At 45.2% G+C, this 21,140-nt stretch overlaps 1 protein-coding gene across 1 annotated transcript; it reads right to left on the bottom strand.

Moving 5' to 3' along the window:
• Nucleotides 1–207: 207 nt before the first annotated feature.
• On the bottom strand, nt 208–20,691 carry LOC144738878 (sorting nexin-29-like). Its single transcript, XM_078621874.1, is given in 15 exon segments — nt 208–373; nt 2,408–2,459; nt 2,462–2,502; nt 11,069–11,197; nt 12,291–12,354; nt 14,718–14,800; nt 14,903–14,999; nt 15,859–15,969; nt 16,863–17,024; nt 18,282–18,545; nt 18,942–19,012; nt 19,095–19,275; nt 19,707–19,831; nt 19,990–20,042; nt 20,557–20,691. Coding segments are annotated over 15 exon segments (1,734 nt in total).
• Nucleotides 20,692–21,140: the final 449 nt, after the last annotated feature.

Below are 21,140 nucleotides of genomic sequence, written 5' to 3'. Positions count from 1 at the left end.
CCGTGAATGTACTGCTCCTGATTCGCTCCCAGCTCTCCACAAAACACAATAGTTGGTCCTTTTCCAGGATCTGTCCACAGCCCCGTTTCACCGGTTACCGTGAATCCACCCCTGTGTGAGCGTGGAGTGGGTGAATAAGTCAGCACCGAGTCACAGAGGTGTTCTAGACAAGCACCCAGTCCACCCTTTAGACACCAATGTCAACAATTACAGCAGCCATGTGAGCAGAACTCCACTGAAAAGCTCATGAATTTCTATCAGGTCCCAGTCTGCTTGAATGAAACTCGTCTGGACTCCATTATCCTCGAGGGTCAAGTTGAGCGGGCTGTTGAAGGTCGAGATCAGGTTCTCTTGAGTGATGAATGAGCACGCTCTAACAGCGACAGGAGACAAATACAAAAACAGTACGTGTCGGCTGTGTTTTACTTCGTGCTACTCTGTCGTACATTAAACATCAGGTTCAGTTTTTAGCTTTTCTTCAGACTTTAGATCAAGCATCACAAAATGGTACAACACATCACCGCCATCCCTTCATCTTTACTCACAGAAAAGGAACACACAAACCAGCTCCAAATCCGCTCGTATGTAAGTCGAAGCCGAGAGGAGCTGCACCCCCCCCCACACCACACCAACCAGCGCGAGACGGCAGGAAATCATAATTATGGCTCCTCTGAAGCAGAGGTTGAGGAGAAACGTCTTTTGTGGGATGTCAGCAGGGAGAGATGTCTGTAGGTGATGTCAGCCCTGCTGACATCACCTACAGAGCGTTGGAGAGATCACATCTGATCACTGCGGGGGGGGATTGAAAAAGGGAACCCACATGCTCATGGGGAGGCATGCTGACAGCACATGAGTAACAGACACTTGTGTATCAATTCATCCTTGTCTTTTTTACCCTCCAATTACACTTCCCCCCCAAAACTGCTCTCACATTGTTCCTACCCTCCACCCCCCTGCATCCCCCACCAAACACACACACCCAAACACTCACACACACAGACATGTGCGCGCCAGTGGACTCTGCTGGGTAACATCAAAGTATGATGGAGGGAGGCACATCATTAGCAGAGGAAGACAGAGGCGAGGCGAGAGAGGATGAAATCATTTAGACGCCACTGTGGAGAGGAAATTACTATGCCTGTCGGGGCGAGGTGAGCGGGGATTGAAAGCAGGAGAGAAAAGGAGGAGGGGGATCAAAAAGGAGAAGGAACGGGTCCAAATGATGGAGGAATGACAAATCAGCAAGACAGAGACGGAATAAGTGGTGGTGAAACATGACGGGGAAAAAACAAGAGAAAGCACAAAGAAACAGGTTTGTCAGGATATAAGCGGTGAGGGCTATTTCCTGCAAATACAAATGTGTTTCCTTGTGTGGGTGGGGAACCCCCCAGTGTTCATCACGATCAGCAGGTAAAGAGGGACTTTGTTTGAGACTGTAATTGGTGGGAAGCAAGGTTGGTTGAATAATGATTTTGTTTTCCTTCTTTAACCGCTTGGCTTGTCTTTCCTCCTGGTTTAACATCAGCAACAACTCAAGATAAAAAAATAAGATCATGTGACTCGTTCTGCTAATTAAACTGTGATGGTAGAAACTGACTGCGGTGATCGATCTATAAAGATTAAATAACTAAATTCAAAACAACTGTATATCTGAACTCTATCTTGAACCAAATCATACACTATTCTGGCTCACATATCACTAATATAACATTATTTAAGTTCCTCACATAAACTTTATGTTGTGTAAATCCTCCAGGGCTCGTCACTGATGGACAATAACCAATGACGCAAAACCTCAAAATCAGTAGATTTTAATGGTCATCATATTACTTTTAAAAAAGCAGTATCACTGAGTCCTCCCCACACCATCACTGATCAGATCATTTACAAACATATTTCAGTAAGACAAGTGCAGTTAAAGCTCCAGGGTGTCACAGAAAGCTGCTCTCCTCTCTTCCGCCCAAAATGCAATTAGTTATTATGTGTCCCCTCTATAATCTGCCATGTTCGTTTTATTTGCCTGTTGATACAGCGGGGGTTTATCTCACTGGTATTTACACAGAGCGCCACTCACGTCCCCCCGGCAACGCTGAACAAAGTCAAACCTATTAAATCTGCACAAACCCAAATAACGAGGATACCAGAGACACAGAGGGGAGGGGGCGCTCACGCTGTTTGACGGGGACTTCACACCTTTAAAGAGGGGTTCGTCGTCAGGGAAACGCAGCAGACCCCGTCTGGGACGGGAGCAAACCTGTGACCTTATTTTCTGTCTGAGCAGCTCTTCGTTTGACAGTCAAATAGATGGACTGGGACAGATATGAAATCGAATTTCAGATCACAGAGGTTCAGAGCGTGTCTGTGTGTGTCTGTGTGTGTGTGTGTGTGTGTGTGTGTGTGTGTGTACGTGCTTTTACCGTCATTGCCCTGGCTCCCTTCTCTCTTCAGCATCTGTACGCCCCCACATACTTCTTCAACTGGACTTTCAGGACTTCATTCTCCCTACACACACACACACACACACACGCACACGCAGATACAAAAACATGAAACAATCAATGAGGACTAACGATAAAGAGGTTGCAGAACATGAAGGTAATTCAAACATTTGATATGTTGCAATTGTTATACCAGAACAACTTTCCAGGACTATGTTTGTTTTGAAGACGGAAGAAAACGTTCTTAATGCAGCATTTTAGGAACAGGAAGTGGTTTCATGACAGCAGGTGGAGACGATCTATTGGATGAAATCAATTCCAAGCCTGGTCAGCCTGATGTTAACGGTGTACCAATGTGCACCTGTGCCACTGTTCAACATCAGTAAATAAATCATGACTGATTAAAGGAAATAAGATTTTAAAAATAAACAAGAACAAACATTTCCAGTGCAAACGTGGAGCAAAAATCAAATCATTTATAAACCAGCAGATTCATCTGCCTAAAATCTAAATATCTTGTCATCAAGTACTGAGTAAACAGAGTCTGTGTTTAGCAAATGGAAACAGACACGAATGACACTGTATGGAACTGACAGAGAATGTAAAAGAACAAGTGTAAATGTAATTCACTGATGGAGGCAGTCAGTGTTAACAGCAGAAGAACAGGAGGGCTGACAGAGCCCGGACTACATTACATTAACTGTGTGTGTGTGTGTGTGTGTGTGTGTGTGTGTCTGTGCTTAACTTCATCAGCTTCTTGAGGGGGGAAATCAATCGGGGTTGGAGTTTTAGGCCTTTAGAAGTTAAATTTAAACACAAACACACACACACAGTGTGTGTGTGTGTGTGTGTGTGTTGTTTGTGGTGTGTGTGTGTTCACTGAGAGCCAGTGAAGGCTGCAGCATGGAGCCCACATGTACATCCCCTCTGAAGCTCATATGCCTCAGGGAGCTGTCCTGGGTCCATTCCTGTTCACGGGCAGGAGTCGGAGCACAGGGGACTTATTGATGAATGTGTGGAGTGGTGACGCAAGAATCATCTTCTCCTAAACATCTCAACAAGACCAAGGAGATGGTTGTTGACTTCAGGAGGACAAGGACACACTTTGAGTCAGTGCGGGTCAAAAGACCATTGAGCCCAACAGATCTCCATCATGGACAATGCCTCTCAACCCCCCACCCCCTCCCCAGGGCCACTGTAGACAGAGCAGTTTTTAACTGATCCAGTTGTAGACTAGATTGGGAAATGGGTTGCATAATACTGTGATTTCGTATTTCTAAACCAACACCAACACTTCCTAATGTTTTGTAATTATTTACCTTGTTCAATGTTGTTGTGTTGGACTGCTGTGTTGTTACCTGTGTTGGCCAGGACACTCTTAAAAAAGACATTTTAAAACCTCTGTGGGTTTCGTTCCTGGTTCAATAAAGGTTAACTCAGGAAATCATACCTGCTGTTCTCCATCACACTGTACAACAGTTAATCTCCTTATTGCACATAGGACAAGATGAGGATTCGTTGTACAGATTTGTGTTACATTCAGTATTCGCTGCCAGCAGACATCTGCTCCAACATGTAAAACTGATCCATTTGCCACTGCCAGCTTACATCTGTTTCTTAGAGTTCATTCTGTTCATTCTTTATTTACAAAAATTGCAGATGGTAGATGATTGTTCCAAATTGTTTTGTACTGTTGTTCTGTGTGAGGTGTGTGTGTGTTAACCTTTTAATGTATCCAAAGGGTGCAAAAGGTCTCACTGAGCTCAGTCACCTTGCAACAACACATTCATGTTGATTTATTACTAAACTCTGCAGTCAGGAAATTCTGTCAGAGAAGCATTTGTTCACAGTAACTCGTTGCTGTGAATAATTGATTCTCATGAAAAATACAACTCTTTTTTTAAAGTCTCGGGAGCCAGAACATTTTGTCTGAATTTATTGATCAGCGATTGAACTGACATGATTTCTACTGATGACTTTTTGCATTATCGTTTCAGGAAAAACGTACCTTCAAACAATTACCTTTCTGTCACTGGTGATTTGATCAGAAAATATATATTTCTATTTAGTGGACACCAGGTTCGGAACAGTGTGTACTAAATTTGTAGTTTCAGATTTCAACCAGTGAAATTTGATGCATGTACTCTGCTATTAGTGTACTATTTGACAGTCATAATATAGAATTGTAAACATAATATATAACATTCAAATAATGTGACTTGTGCACAAGGCAGTAAGACATACTTAAAAAATTAAAAATAAATTGTGATATTTCGCTGTGTCGTTTTAAAACTAACTTACATTGCTGGAGTCGATTGACATTTAATCATGTAGGCTTCTTGCAAAAAAGTGATATGGGATTAGCCCTGTTTGTCTCTCCTGGGTAAAATACATAGATCTAGATTCTTCACGTCACACAAACGTGCAGACCACTCCTTGTGACATGATCAGAAACTGAGCGTCATGACATAACTGTTGTTGTACAAATAAAATGACTTGACTCATCTTAAGGGGAGCTGATCTTCCACCACACAAGGAGAGAGGACAGACACAGAGAGGCAGGAGGTTCATTCATAGAAAGTACGTTTATAGTAGACAAAATCTCCGCTGAGATTTACTGCTGTTCTTTTTTTTTTTTTTAAAGAGCCTTAAGAGATGTGCCCACAAAAATAACTAAAGACAAGCATTCACACTGATGAACGTTTCCACGGCAGATCAAAGCACAGACTCCGTCGCAGCACCAAAATGGATACTGAAATAGTACATGAAAAAGTAATGTCAGGACCTCAGGACTTCATAGGACTTCACACAGACGGGTGTCTCTCGTGTGTTTTTCTCCCTAATGGAGGTTGTATTCATCTTAATCACATGGTGCTGAAAGACGCACGGTTCATCTGAGATGTAAAACACATCCCACTCACCTCAGTGAGGAGACTCTCCTTCTGATTGGGCTGTCTGTGTTTTTCACCACTCATCAACCTGTTGGTACACCAGCAAATCGTCACTGTTGGAACGATCCAGCAGTACTGTGACAGTTTTGTTTCTCGCCAATGTTCTCAGTATGAACGCCACTTAAAGCGTCTTTATGTGGCTTCAGGGACGATGAAGTTTTAATGAGTCTGTGCAAAAGTAAACAAACTGCATCGTCCAGCTGAAGTGGGACCGGCGTCCTCGTTATGGCCGATATCTTGATGTAGTCAGAAACACAATGTTTGAGGAAACAGCACAAAAAAAGGGGTGCTCCAGAGATGAAAAATGAAAGTGAGGCGATTTTATTTCGTAACACTAATCACTAAGAGGAAAGAGGGGGGAAAAATGAGCAGCGCTCACAGAGTAATTACTGAAGTTGAACCGAGGCCCTGAGGTGACTTCGTCATCTTATGCAGTCCCCCCCACAATTTCTTTTATTACCCCCCACGTTCAGCAGTCATCTTAATGTGCAATAAACACAAGTAAATTGGCTGCTCTTCAGGTGCGTTCTGCTTTCATTTGGAAGTGCTAAATGAGCAGCACACAGATGCCATCAGAGACGGACAGCTCAGGAGCCCGATAATACTCCTGAGTGCAATTTACTGCTCAGCTTCTGAAGGGAAAAAAAACGGCATGAAGCACACGCTCGTTTGTGTGTGTCACACTTCCAAAGGCTCAGTGCCCAGAGCTGCACATACACACACACGCACATATCTGGTCGGCACCTTTACACACAAGCATAACAAGGCTATGTGTGCAGGGGATGAGTTGCTCAAACGTCAGGCACCAGAGGAGCGAGGTCCAAAGAAAGACAGAAACACTCCCAACAAGTAAACTATGGCAAACTTCACAGCTCGTCTCTGTGCCACTTTTCAGATCGACCGTACGACACCGCCTGGAGAGAAGACGGCAGCTCTGCCAGATAAGAAAAGGGCATCTGCTCCCATTTCTGTGTGTGTGTGCGTGTCGGCCTGTCCAGCCGCCCCCTTCTCAGTGACGAGACACAACTTCCAGATCCCACTCAACTGGCCACTTTCCCGTCTTCCTGCTGGGAGAGCCCTACTTACTTGCTCCGCCAACTGACGTCTCAAAAGGGGGCGGGGCACAAACCGGCTGGAGGAATGTGTGTGCGTGGTAGAGGTGGGAGAACATGTTTACAGTTTCATTTTGTACGTTTATTTCTGAAATCCTCACGTTATTCGATTAGAAAGCACTGAGCAGCCACTTCTGCCGTGTTTGTTTCGGGGACGGACACGGCAGGTTAAACTACAAACGTTGAACAGTCCTCCGCTCAGTGACCACCTGACTCAGGATCAGTCAGACGCTGCACACAAAGAAACACATCTGGAGGCGTTTATACTTCAAATATAAAATATTTCTTTGGACATTTTGGACTTCAGGACGAGAACCTCTGACAGTTAAATATGTTTGCTGAACAAATCAAAGCTGAACTTTCCATAGGTGACAATGAACAAACCACCTACATTTCACGACTTTATTACATTATTTTGTCAATAATCCAGTGTATTCACAAATGTGACCACCTATGGACAGAATAAAGACCATAAGATGCGGTTTTATTTTAGCTCACACGCCCCTCTGCCTGAGTCCACGTCAGCCCGAATCTATCTATGGGTGGCTCGCTCATGCTCTGCCACCCCCACATATGGTACAAGACAAGCTAAAGACACACACACACACACACACACCACCACTTCCTTTGAGTTTTGGGTGCTGCTCTATAGAAAAGCTGCTCTAAAATAAGATGGTGGCTGGCGACAGCTCACTCAAACAGAAGATCTGACCATCTGGTCCTGGACATTAACCTGAACACTTTATCTTATGTCCGTCATTGATTCATCTACCAGCATTGCAACATTTTTGAAACACCAAGATGTTTCCGATTTTATTTTTATAATCTCTCTGACTTTCCAATTCATCCCGGCTGCAGGAGAATCACAAAGACGTGTGGTTTACATAGCAACCGTTGCCAGTAGCCGCTTTCAGTGAAAGACACTGACAGCTTACAGCCCTCATTCAGTGGCTAGCTGCTCCTTCAGCGGTATTTATAGCCACTATTGATTGAGGACAGATTTGGCTGAGAAGGAAAAGCAGCACTTGAGATTTAGTGGCTGATTATGGAAGGGGCTTTTTGTGGGTCTGTGTGTGCGTGAACATGCATGTGGTGGTCCAGCTCTTCTACCTCACACCCTCGCATGCTTTCGACATTCGGGATCTTCCATGTGAATATGAAAAATCTGTTATGGACAGAAAACCAAATAATAGCACACAGATGCACTACAGATGTGCAGCTGCTGAGAGACAGAGGAACGAAGAACTTAAGAGCCTCCAACAAAAAAAAAGTCAGGGGGAAGTGAAACATAATTCAAGTTCAACAGAGCCTTTGACTCCACTCAACAAGTTCTTCTCAGGATTGTATTTCCTCCTGAAAGCAGCTGTATAAGCTCCTGTCATTTTCTGAGCTGCGGACAGGAAGTAGCCAGATGGAACGCCCTCGTAAACAGGGGAATCCCACTCGGACATCTGCCCAACTCAGAGGATCGCGAGAGTTCACAATCCAATATGGCGGCATAGAGTATTGGTCTGCTGGTAATAAACTGTTCTTTACTGTTTTTATAGCACTTAATGTCCCATTTCAGTGGCTCAAACACAGAACTGTTGGGGGTGTTGATAAGATGTTCTCCAGTGTAGTTTTACAGTTGGTTGTGTAGTTGTACCATGTTGTTTTATGTGTAATTGTGTAGTGTAGCTGTAGATGTAGTTGTGCGGTGCAGTTGTGTGGTGTATTTCTACGTGTAGTTGTATGGTGTACTTGTACGGTGTAGTTTTACAGTGTAGTTGTATGGTGTGGTCGTATGTGTACTTGTAGCTCGTAACTAGAACCACAACATGAACCTACTATATCGTGATGAAAGTGGAAAGCAAACACCTCAGTTTTCACCTGGAAAACACGTCACCATGAGTTACAAACTCAGACGTGTGCTACAACTAGAACAGACCACAATCCAGTTTAGACTGGTTTCATGCTGCTTCTGTCCTGGTTTACTGAACAATCCTCCGGCCCCTCCAAAGTGCTCACTATGTAGTCAGTGACGTAGAGATGGAGGTTGGTGTTACTACGATGAGAATAGAAGCAGCAGATGCTTTTATCTCTTATCTCTCTCTCTCTCTGTGGTATTGTTAAATCTTCTCCCCCATCCTTCCTCTCAGTCATTCAGCTGATCATTTCCTCTCTTCACGTCAACAGGGCAGCTGACAGGCCCCCCAATGTTCATGATAAAACACACAGGTAATATTTTCAATCAGAGATCAATATAGGAGCAAGATCACTGGTGGCAGATAAGAACTTTTACCAAATAGAAATGTGTGGTCCTATGTGAGGGTCAGTTGTGTTCACGTAAAGGGACCAAACACATCAGTCACAACTCAATGTACAGTCAGAAATCAAATACTGTACGACACCCCAACGCCACCAAACACCTCTGGGACATTTCATCTGTCTGATGGAGTTCATTCCAACACAGACGTTTGATGTTGGAGCAGCTCTTGACAGTCAAACTCCGTATGAACAAACCACGAAAGCACAAAGCTCACAGGATCAGTATGAACAGGAATCTCAGCTTCTGATGTATGGAGTGAAGATGGCTGCATTCATCAATCAGTCCCTGCTCCAATCATGTGATTCCAGTTGTGACACGACATGATTTAGATCAAGTCCACCTCTTGTCAGGGGTCTTGGTGCGCACCCTGAGTGAGATTACTGTGTTCACGCCGGGCAAATCGAACCAAACCAAGTGGGTAAGACGCGTGTGGGTGTCAAAAGCAGCTTTACTCAACAGGGCACAGATTTCAGAACATGAACCTCACCACGCAGGCAACAGACTGAAGGAGTTCAGATCTGCTCAGTCGTATGTTGAAGCTGGCTTTAATGCCAATAACAGACAAACACAATGTTGACTGAATAAAAAGGACTCTGAAACACAGCAGTAGGGAGGAGGACGGGGTGTGTGTGTGTGTGTGGTGGTGGGGGGGGGGGGGGGGGGGTGGGGGGGGGCGGGGCAGGAAACACAAAAATAAAACAGGATGCAACAGATCAACTCTAGTGGACCCGTCTCACGTATCGTGAGTCACAGCGTGCACAATCGATCCCCAATGATCGCGCCTGACTTACTGTAGGGAGTCAACTATTGGAAAACACACTTGCTGGGTCTTTCTGTTTGGACTGCTGAAGGATGACTAATCCTCTATTTAAAGGGCTCAGAGCAGGACTGAAGACCTCTGGCACACCGGAAATCAATGGTAGATGGTGAGGTGAAGCAACTCACTTTCAGGGAAACCGGAGGGTGGTCGCCCGGCGGGATGAAGGAGTTTTAGTGATTTGGGAAATGTAAAGTGTTTCTCTGACATTTCTCAGTGGATCCTCGAACACAGTTGGGCTGAGGAGCTGAATTCTTTCTGTCTGGGGGATGTGCTTGACATTATTCCGCCTGTAATTATGGTGGAATATGTAAATCAGGGATGCAGTTGGTACAGCAGGTGATAAGAGTGTTAGCTCCGCCCCCCTTTTTCGGAAGCTTGTATGAACAGTGTGAAAACGTACGCAGGAAGATAGATATGACGATACCGTGTTGATGCAGCCCCACAAACACTTGTATATTTTTAAATAAAGCTATGTTAGTCTCTCTCGCTGCTTAAATATAAACTTATTTCTTTGGACTTTATTGCCTTGCCTTTTTGAACTCACTTGAAAATGGGAAGAAACTTATTTGTGTATTTTTGTGATGTCTTACCTGCCTAGTCTGAATAAAGATACAATGAAGAAAATGAAAAATAAAGGATCCATCCCATTTTATCTTAATATGAAACAAATCAAGACGAATAATAGTAGGGAATTATAAGTGCATACTGTACATACAGGTGAGGTAGGTGTGACGGCAGCAGTGTTAGTGCTAATAAATATGTCCTAGAAGTATTTGAGATAATCTTATTGTTGGTCATCTGTTTTTCAGCCAATCCAATGTGTTGGGGTAATAATTCAGACTTTATGATGGTGGCAGCAGAACAAACTGCATGTGGATGAAAGTTTTTACAATTCACTCCCCCGGGATTCAAAGAAAAAAAATAAATGAGTTCCTGTAGTTCCTGAGAACAACAACACTAAGAGGACTAGTAATCTAATCTCAGGATAAACACACGGAGACCTTGTTAAGTTCCTTTTCTCCTGTAATATAGCCGTGATGCTTGTGATATGAAAAATGATTACATGTGTAACAATACATCATGGCTGATGTGATATTTCACAGCTGGAACATGAGGTATGTTATTGCTTCTGTGAGCGTTCATCTCGTACCTTCAGAGGCAAATTGTGTTAAATGTGTGCGTACAGAGTGACGCGAGTCATTAAAGCCTCTGCAGAGCTCCAGGAAGGAACGTCACCGTGAGCTTTTTGTGCTCTTTTATTACTGAAGAACGTTCAGACACCAGCGGTGGAGACACAGACAACTGTGTCAAAGTTGTGTGGATGAACCTCAAAACCAGATTCTCAAATTAAAAATGTGTTTATCAGACTCTTAACAATGGCGACGGCTGTTAAAGTAGGTCAGTGTTTGATTTGAATGTAACTTGTTTGCCGTTCTTACCTGGCCAGAGCCTGGACCTTTGCCGTATGTCGCTCCTCGAGCTCCGCCAGCTTCTTCTTCAGCAGCTCGGTTTCCTGCCTCAGGCCGGCTGAGTGCTCCATTTCCCCGTCCAGCAGGCTGCGCAGAGACCTGCCAAAGACAAAGTGTGTCAAACCAGTACGGACAGACTAGTTTACTGTCCCACTTACATTCAGTAGTGTTGTCATACTCAAGATCCGGAGATCCGTACTCAAGCTGGACTCAGATGTTGGACCAATCAAACCCACAGGTTTGTTCTTTCGTGACAATTTGTTTTAGTAGTTTTCAGTCATATTTCTGCCTTCGCTCATGGAGTATCACTCAGAATTATTAACCCTTACCAGGGAACTTACTAAAATACTTGGAAATTCATTTAAACCCCAGAGAGTTATAACGGGATATTACAAAATTATTTTTGTCTTCTTAATGTAAGTAAAATACAAAACCATTTTTAGATTCAGTCTCAGTAAGCTCTGGTCTCACGTTAGGGGTCTTGACAACACTAATATTTAGTGTATCAACATCATGAGTCCCATTCAGTTCTGACATGACACAGAACTTGGAACAGTTGGAACATGTTGAGGCACGTCAGGGTTTTAACCACAAGAACCAGATTGAAAGTTCATTCACCCAGTTTTATTCATTTATCTTATAATGTTTAATTGCAAAAAAGTCATCACCCCCAGAGCAGGAAAAGACATTTTGGTAAGTTAAATGGACGATAGGTTGGTCGATGGCGGTGCTGGACATTTGGACAAAGAAAAATTCTTAGTCTGAAACTCTTAAACAGAAAACAGAAATATAAAAGAATACTACTGTTTAAATGAGCTGGCGTGCCATTATTGATAAAATGTACTATAAAGACACTGGGGACCAAAGTGTACTAAATTATGCACGTACATGCGAGTGAAATCGTAAACGCAGAACACATTTTTATTTTACAGACAGGAACTTTCAGCAGGAGCTCAACGATCCTTTCATGCAGCTATTAAATCAGCGTAAATCACAGCCTCTGGTGGCTTATTGTTAGAAACTACTCGAAACAAAACACTCTGTGAGCCATTCAGCACAAAAATGCCTCACATCTCTGGCTAAAAACCAAACAAGCTGACACCCTTTTAAAGGGAAAGGTCATCCAATATCGTTCAGTCTGTGAGTGTGTGTGGTTGCACGCAGAAGATAAGGAGAAAACCTCCCAACGTACCCGCTTTGTTCCTCCAGCTCATCCTTTCTGTTCATCATGGCCACAATGGCCTGACGCAGCTCCACTGCATAGAGAAGAAACCCCAGTGAGATGTCACCACTGCAATGTCACAAAACACCTGCGTTCACATGTGGGAGCGACACATGTTCATACTACATGTCAAAACTTGTACAGAGTCCTTTTACACATGCAAGTAACGCTAACAGCAGTCAGTTAGCTTAGCTTAGCACAAAGAAAGGGATTTTTCTTTAATTCATTACAAAAATTTGCAAACAGACAGTGCATACATCACAAATACAAATTACACACAAACATATAAACACTGGGATAAAAAAAGGCAAACTGGAAGTGATCATTCTTGTGACATGTTCCTTTAGAATTTAGAAGGTCTAGTATGCTGTATTTTGTTGCCTTTTGGTACAATTGGGACAGACCATTCCCTGTTTTCAGATCAGCTACGCTGACTGCATTTCATTTTATTATTAATGTCATTTCATTTAATTCTAGGCAGTTGCATTTGATTTGATTTACTTTAATTTATGCGATTGTATTTATTTTGTACGATTTTAAGATGATTTGTTATTGGTACTGTAACAAAGAAAAGAGGAATAATACATCTGCCTGTTGGTATATCTGATGGAAAATGTGGGGTTTGTGTTCAGGTTTATGATGTTGAAGCAAATAAGTTTAAAAAAAACAGTAACATCCCATTTTTTTGTTGCAACCATCTTCACGAGTAACAGGTCTATTGACTCTAGAATGCTTAAATAACAGCCGTGATGATCTGAAAAGTTTTCGTGACATTAAGCCAAAACCATGGTGTATACACCAACACTGAATACCTGTGAGAACAATGACTATGGCCTGGGCGTTGTTTGGGATGCTGGGTTGTAAAAGAGGACATCCATCATCTCCACAGCTCCCTTCTCCACATCAACAGGCCAGAAATAAAACTGACCTTTAGTACAACCACACGTTCACAGCGGGTGCCACAGACGAGCCATTAGGGAGTTCAGTAAAGCCAAACACCCCTCGTCCTCACGCCAGGACACGGACAGATTACAGCACACGTGAGCGCGTGTGAGTGCATCTCTTCACCGGAACCTCTTGCTCCAATTGTTCCAATAATAGATGCATTTGCAGAGAGCCAGGCCATGTAATCGGGGTGGCGCGTGAATTATAGACTCCATACTCTCCAATCAACGGAGCGCCTGGCCTCACGCGCTGTCACATCCGGGCTGAGATCACTGAGGGAGCGTTTGAGCCACACACCTCTGCTTCATCCTCACCAGCAGCACTTTACTCTCCCACACACTTGTGGAGGCAAGTAAAAACACAGGCTGGTCAGTATTCTGTCCGTGTGTTGGCTTTGATCACGAGCAGGACAAACAGCCATCAGATGATTTCAGATCCGTAGGAGACACATCGAATGCAACAATGTTTTACTACAAGGCCTCTTCTCACTGATTAAACTGATGAGTCCTCTTTTCAGTGGTACAAGTTCATCTTCAGCATTTCTCTAGAGACAAACCTCCCAATGTGCCAAACTAAGTACGTGTGGAGGAATATCTCAGAGTTTTACATTTCGACATTCATAAAATATAAATCATGTAGAGGAAGTATTGCAGGAACCTCCATCAAGGGCTCCTTCATTTTTTTTACAACTCCCAAATGAGGACATTTCCACAAACCCGCCTCTGAATTTCCATAACAATTGGAACTCACTTACTGGAGAGAAAGAAAAACGGAAGCCGCAGAAGCAGCGATATGTATTCAACTCCAAAGCACCTTTTATTTCCACTTCCTCCTGAATGCAGCCGTCTCTCGAGTATCTTTTACATTATCATCATGCAGTTTTTCAACTCAAACTCTCACACTCTCTCTTGGCCCTGTGACTTCCTCTTGGCACACGCCGGCCGGTCAGACTCACTGTCTACCTGTGACAAACGCTCGCTCACACTGGTAAAGCAGACCAGCAGTGCCCCCTGGTGGATCTGACTGCGTCATTGACATGCGGAGCAGACCTTTTCCTTTCGCACTCTCATGACGGTAATTACACCATTTCAACTGGCAAGAAACTTTGAGCATATTAATCAGCCAGTTTGATTAGATCTGTTTTACATTTCCAGCCAAAGAAATGTCAGGATATTGACTGCTCAGAGGATTCCTCAACATCACTCACGTCTCTGATGTGAGCTGCTGAGAACACTTACAGAAAGGGAGATTTGTACAGGAGGAGGACAAAACATGTTTCAGGAGATATGAAACTGTAGACTTAGTGTTCATTATTCAACACATGTTGGCAAACAGCTTTTGCTCTCCAATGAGAAGGGTCAGGTGACTCACACCGCACAACCGGATTGACAATGACAAGTGAGAGCCAGACGCCGTTCGACACAAACACGGAGGGAAAGAAGAAACACTCACCAACTGTCATGGACTCGGGCAGCCCAGATGTAGGCAGAAGGCAGTTGAGAGGAGCTGTGAGCGTAGGAGGACTGGGCTCCACGCTGACACACATCACAACGACCAGTTAGGTGTTTGGAATGTCAAAGGGCGATGACCAACATCTCACGATAAAAGTCTCCTGCAGAACTGGAACAGCTGCTCACCTGAACGGAAGCTGCGAGCGACCGCTGTCGCAGTTTCCCAGCACTGCTGTTGACTCACGCTGTGCAGGAAACGCAGCAGTGTCTTCCACGGAATTCACTGAAACAAAATGCCAGCGGTCGACAGCGGTTAGCAACAAGGTCCCTGGTTTGGCTCTTTCTTCCTCTTGCTTCCTCCCACCTCCAAAAGCATGCTGAAGTTAACTGGTCACTGGTTGTCTGTCCTTCATGTGGGCCAGGTTGTACTGGCGTTTACCCATTGACAGCTGGGATCAGCTCCGGCAACAACAACAACAACCCGTAACCAGAGTAAGTGGGAGAAGATGGATGAATGAATGAATGAAAATGACAGCAAGAGTTGTGGTCTGTTACAACTGTAAACAGTTCTTTTATATTCTGGTACGTGGAAACCTCTAAAGGCAGGTGGTGACATCTAATGACAGTCGTCCACAAACATCTTTCCCTCTTTGTCATTTTCTCTGACTTTGGTGGGTAGCTATATTAATGATTTCATTTAGGATGGGCAGGTACAGCCCAGCCTGTCCCTCAGTCATTATATCAGTGCATGTTTATATGTTGGTTGTGATGCTGATAACATATGTAAAATATGTACATATGTTGTTGAAAATATCTGTTTCTGTTCTTCACAAGAAATACACAGAGTGAATGTTAATGGTGCAATGACAGCATTTTCACCTCAATTTCTGCAGCGCCAGTTCAATATTTGTTTCACAACTGTCTGATGACTAACAGTAACACATGAGCAGCTCTTAGTGACTAAACCCTGTGGATGGCCTTCTGCCTCGACCAGATGAGGTGATAGAAAAGAGACACAGGGAGAGAGTCAAGCAGAGAGACAGAGGCAGGAGCAGAGGAAACCAGCTGAGATAGAAGACCAGTGTGTGTGTGTGTGTGTGTGTGTGTGGGTGTGTGTGTGTGTGTTGGGCCTGGGACACTACCTGGCTGGGGTTCTGCAGGGTTCAGTGGAATGAGGATGTCAGAGCTTCTGTGGTCAGTGAGCGCCTGCAGGGGCTCCACGTAGAAACGCTGGGCAGACTTCCCACATGGCCCTGAAACGAGACAGTGTCCAGCTCACTCAGACTGGACGTCCCCTCACACCAACCAGGACGTCTCTGTCCCGTTCGTCCCCGTCTTTCTCTGGCTTCAGAGCTGTCTTCCACCATTTCTTCACTGTTGAGCTTCCTCTGCTTTCAGGTTGTTAGTCTTCAAACCAAACCTGCCCAGAGCCAACTACCAACACTCAGCCAGGACATTCACCTTTAAACTGAAGAAACATTCGCACTGGTCAGTGCTGAATAAGAAATATTTATATGATTATTGAGCTCTGCACCAACATTCACTGCTGACAGACATAGATCAGTGTTTCCCAACCCTGGTCCTCGGGGAACACCTGCCTGCATGCTTTGGATGTCACGCTGCTCCTACACACCTGATTCAAATCAACAGCTCGTTTTCAGGCCTCTGCAGAGCTTCACTCTGTGTGTGTGTGTGTGTGTGTGTGTGTGTGTGTGTGTGTGTGTGTGTGTGTGTGTGTGTGTGTGTGTGTGTGTGTGTGTGTGTGTGTGTGTGTGTGTCTATCAGGTGTGTAGGAGCAGGGTGACATCCAAAACATGCAGGGCAGGGTGTTCCCCTCGAGGACCAGGGTTGGGAAACACTGCCATAGATAAAGTTTTCATCAGAGACTCACTGATCAGAGCTGGTGCCTCTCCTCTTCTTCCTCCTCTTCCTCGTCCTCCTGGGTCTGTGTGCTTGGTTTATACTTCTTCTGTTCTTCCTCCTCCTCCTCCTCATTATCTATACTGTTACAGTCTGGCAGAGGTGTCGGAGGTGTACGAGAGGGATGTGGCGACCCCACCCAGCCCACAATGCTCAGGTCACTCAGCCCGTTCTGAGCTGGCGACTCGGAGAACCTCGGCTCCAGGGGATCTATTCCTTCCTCCACGCTGCTCTGGGCGGGGAGCAGTGAGGCTTTTCCTCATGACCCCCGTCTTCTGAAAGTCCTCCTCTCCCTCCTCCTCATCCTCCGCCCCTCCATCCAAATCATCGTCAAAGGAAATGATGTTTGTGATCTTCTTTTCCTCCGGCGCTCTTTCCTCAGCCCTGACTCTGGGAGGGGAAAAGATGAAAAAGACCAAAAAGAGGTGAATGAACTCAAACTAATCCCAAAAAACTCAACACAGCAAAGTTCAGGAAAGGTGCACTGCATCGACTGTTTGTTTTAATTAGGTCTCCAAATCAACTCGAGTTGTGCTAGCTGCACTTTTACCTCAGCAGACATTAGTGCAACTAATTTGCATTTATTCAGCGGGAGGTTTCAACATTCCCACACTTGTCCAGTGAATGTGCTGAGGAACCAGTGAGAACCGTCCTGATGGGACCGACTGGGGTGGAGGGGGACGTTTCATGGCTCAGACGTGCTGCGTCCATGAGATTTCTCCGGGCTGTGAACTGACTCTGTGCGTTAAAGTGAAGACGTAACGAGCTGCAGGAATCCAATACAGCATCTATCCCTGAGCTGCTGGAGGCCCATGGCAGTCAGATGGCGTGTGACTAAACGTATGCACGGGGTGGAAGAGGTCATGGAAACACATATGCAGTAGAATAGTCCCAAAATAGATGACCACACCTGTCAGATCCTTAACAATCTGCTGCTGACATGAAACATGCTGTTTCATGTGTAAATGAACTGTGAGCGACACTAACAGAGTGTTAAATCTGCACACTTCGCAGTCTAATTCAGCCCCAAACTGCAGATAACTGCATACGTACCAGTATCGATGAGCTGCTCCTACACACCTCACTGATGATCAGTCCCTGACATGTTCTGCACAGACCTCACAACGAGCTGCTGATTTGAATATGACAGTATGTTGGAGCAGGGTGACGTCCAAAGCCTGATTTGTCCTTCTGTGTCAAATCCAGTGTTGGACAGCGTAGGGTCCGTGTCGACGCGTTGCCGAAAGCTCACGGCCACTGGGATTGGACTGTTCACATCACATGACGTTCCCAGCTCTTGAAGCAGCACTTCAGTGTTTGCCGTGAAAATACAACCGTCCCAAAGAAGGTAGAGTGAGCATTCTTGTAGTTACTGCGGGTAATCAGGTACTCTGATTCATTTGGGAGGTGTGAATGCACAATCAAACTCTGGTGTCGATCAAAAACAGGTCTCCGCTCACCTCAACGCGTTCGACTTGTTTGACCAACCACCAATCCAAATCGAACCGAGTTCCCAGCTGAACGGGGCCCACTGGTCCAAAGCGAAGCAGCCTCCTGACCCCTGCTGAGTGCGGACCCTGACCCTCCTCCACCCTCACAGCACCTTTCCTTCCACTCTGTACGTGTGACGTCCTGAAGCAGTTACCTGCAGAGGTGCTGCGGGGCAGGACGGGCAGTGGGTCCGAGGCGCTGTCCACTCTGGGGCTGAAGCCAGGAACCACGGCGGTGGCGGTGCTGATCTCCCGAAGGAGGCTGCTGACCCCCTGAGTGGACTCCTTCAACCAGGCTGCCGATGCCTGCGTGGACTCCTTCAGGAGGTGGGACACGGACGAGCCCCCTCCCCGTGTCACCCCCCCGCCGTTCAGGTCATTGTTGTCAATGTTGATGGCGAAGAGGATGGAGTTCAAACCTGAATGGGGAGGCAATCATTACAGACAGAACCGGTGAAAACCACATGAGCCGTCTGAAGTTGAGAAAAGTGCCCGGTCAGCTTTTCTGGGCTCGGTTGAACTCATGAGGAGACACAGGAATCTGGCAGAAGATCAGTGGTAGAGGCCTGTTAATATTTCAGAGTTTGTCCTCATCAACAGTTCAGCAGCACAACAAGGGCTGGACGCTCGCTGACGACCAGACACAGTCATGCTGCACGAGTAAAGTGCAAAGTCAGTTCATGTTTTCCAGCTGCTGTTAGTGTAAAAAGTGCTGGAACAGCAGGAAGAAGGAAATAAACACGAGGTTTCATTTCAAACTCCAGAGAGTCAAAACCTTTGACCCATGACTACATGTGTCGTGTGTCTGTACCCACCAGCAGCCATGGTGGGGAGCATGCTCGCCCTCTCTTCATCCAGGATAAAAGCCCAGTCTTCATAGTAAGTGCTAGAAAGCAAAGTGATAAGAGTGGAGGTGAAGATCAGCGGACACACACACACGCACACGGACACACACACACCGTACTGACCCCAGGCGTGGTCGGTCGGACAGCAGCGTGTGCAGGTAGCGCTCCAGCGAGTGCTCGTTGAGGGCACAGCGCAGCCACGCTCGACCGCGGCCCAGCTCTGACGAGATGTGACGGAGGGAGTAGAAGCGCTGGAGCTCGTGTCGGTTGAGATGCTCCTTCACGTAGAACCAGAAAGTCAGCTCTGGTGGAGGGGGGAGAGGAGGGAGAGGCAGAGAATGAGAGTAAAGTCCCATTGTCCACCTTCCTTCACCAGACATCCCCCCTTCCCTCTGCAAACGTCTCTCTCTTCCACATGCGATGCCAAGTACGCGCAAAGAGCCGTACGAGGGTGCCATGAGCACTATGAACGTGCTTAGACAGTGCTACATGTGTGTCCTGAGCACACTACATACGCGTTTGGGCTGTGATGGTGTTTTCAGTTATAAGTTAAGTTATAAATCCTTCAGTAAATGACTCTTGAAAAGCTTATTTAGCAAACAAAAGGTTAACAAATCAAAACCATCCAAAAATACAATTTTCTTCCTTTCCTAAGGGTGACAGGTACGTCAGGTACTTCCTGCTTGGTGCCGTCGATGTTCAGCCGCCGTCAGAAACAGCGAATCGTCCGTCTACCTGCTTCCGTCTTGCTGCTGAAGCCGGCAGCCTGCTTGAGCGCGGCGGCAGTGAGGGCGAGACCTCTGCTCTTCCTCAGGCCGTGTTGTAGCACCGCTTCAAACTGCGCACACAGACAGATCACCCTGTGGAGAAGAAGAGAACACCCCCGACACAGTGCTTTCAGCTTGACACAATGGTTACACTGAATATGACAATGCAACGACCTTTCATGGTCGTAACAGTAGCACCAGTGACCTGCTGATCAGAAAACACCCCATCCACACAGAAACGCGGGTCTCACCTGCTGTCTGCGTCTGTGGCGATCTCTTTCCTTCCTCCGAAGCGGATTTGGCACTGTGAACATCGGAGAATACAGATTCACTTCTGCGTTTAAGTTACCATAGAAGAGGTTTCAGCTGCGTGGTACAACATACTAGACAGACTGGCTACAGAAACACTCATGTTACCATAGCAACAGAATCACACTACATAACTCTGTATTACTCTTCTACTCTAACTTTTTTCCCTATGGGTTTATTTCACACCTTGTAAATAATCATCTTATTTTTCACCTTCTTCATCTTGTGCTTGACAGAAAGCAATACACAACTTTATTGTATTTGAAAAATAACAATATGTACCCAAAAGAATATCACTGACTTCAACCAAACACCTACTTTGAAGGTTTATACACAGTTTTCACTTCCTCCCGATCATTTCAATGTACTTTTATTTACACAATAAAGGAACTTGGTGAGTGATCATCATGTCACCCTGTTTGGAAAGTACCGGTGTTTTACTACAACGCCCTCTCACTGGACTGAACTCAGACGTTAACTGAGCTGTCGCGTTTCCTGCAGACGCTCACCTGTTTCACAGCATCCAGCAGCCTCTCCAAGAGGTGCTGCCGCTTTGAGTCACTCTGCTGAGTGCCTGTGACCACACACACACACACACACACACACAACACACACACACACACAGAGTGAGAGAGGGACAGCATCCACAGTAAAATACTTTTGTAAGGAAATGAAGGAAGTGCTCCTTCAACAAATATTAAATCAATAAAAATTCACACAAACTACATGAACATACAAAAGAAAATAAAACAAAATTACACATATACATTTATAATTCTTTAACATAATTGTCAAAGAATAACAACAACAACATGTCACAGTGTCTTAATGTGTAAACTGTGAATGAATGTAAGTGTGGCAGTCTCACTGTGTTTCATACAGTGTGTTTAGTGGATAGATATTCAAATACAGCAGGAGGGAGTGTGCTTTTGGTCACATGTTGACATGTGACCTAATCAGGACAACTGTGCTGCTCCAGCTCTGATCTGAACTGTCTGAGCTGACAACTGTCTGTGATCTCTGAGAACTGAAAGCATCAGCTGAATTGGAGCTCATCTTCACCGGACTGTAGACAGATTTGTAGAAACAGAAA

The sequence above is a fragment of the Lampetra planeri genome, unplaced genomic scaffold (genome assembly GCF_965212315.1).
Source record: "Lampetra planeri unplaced genomic scaffold, kcLamPlan1.2.h2 scaffold_1203, whole genome shotgun sequence".
Taxonomy (NCBI): Eukaryota; Metazoa; Chordata; class Hyperoartia; order Petromyzontiformes; family Petromyzontidae; genus Lampetra; species Lampetra planeri.
The sequence above is the reverse complement of the archived record's forward strand: the minus strand, read 5'-3'. Positions and strand labels throughout refer to the sequence as shown.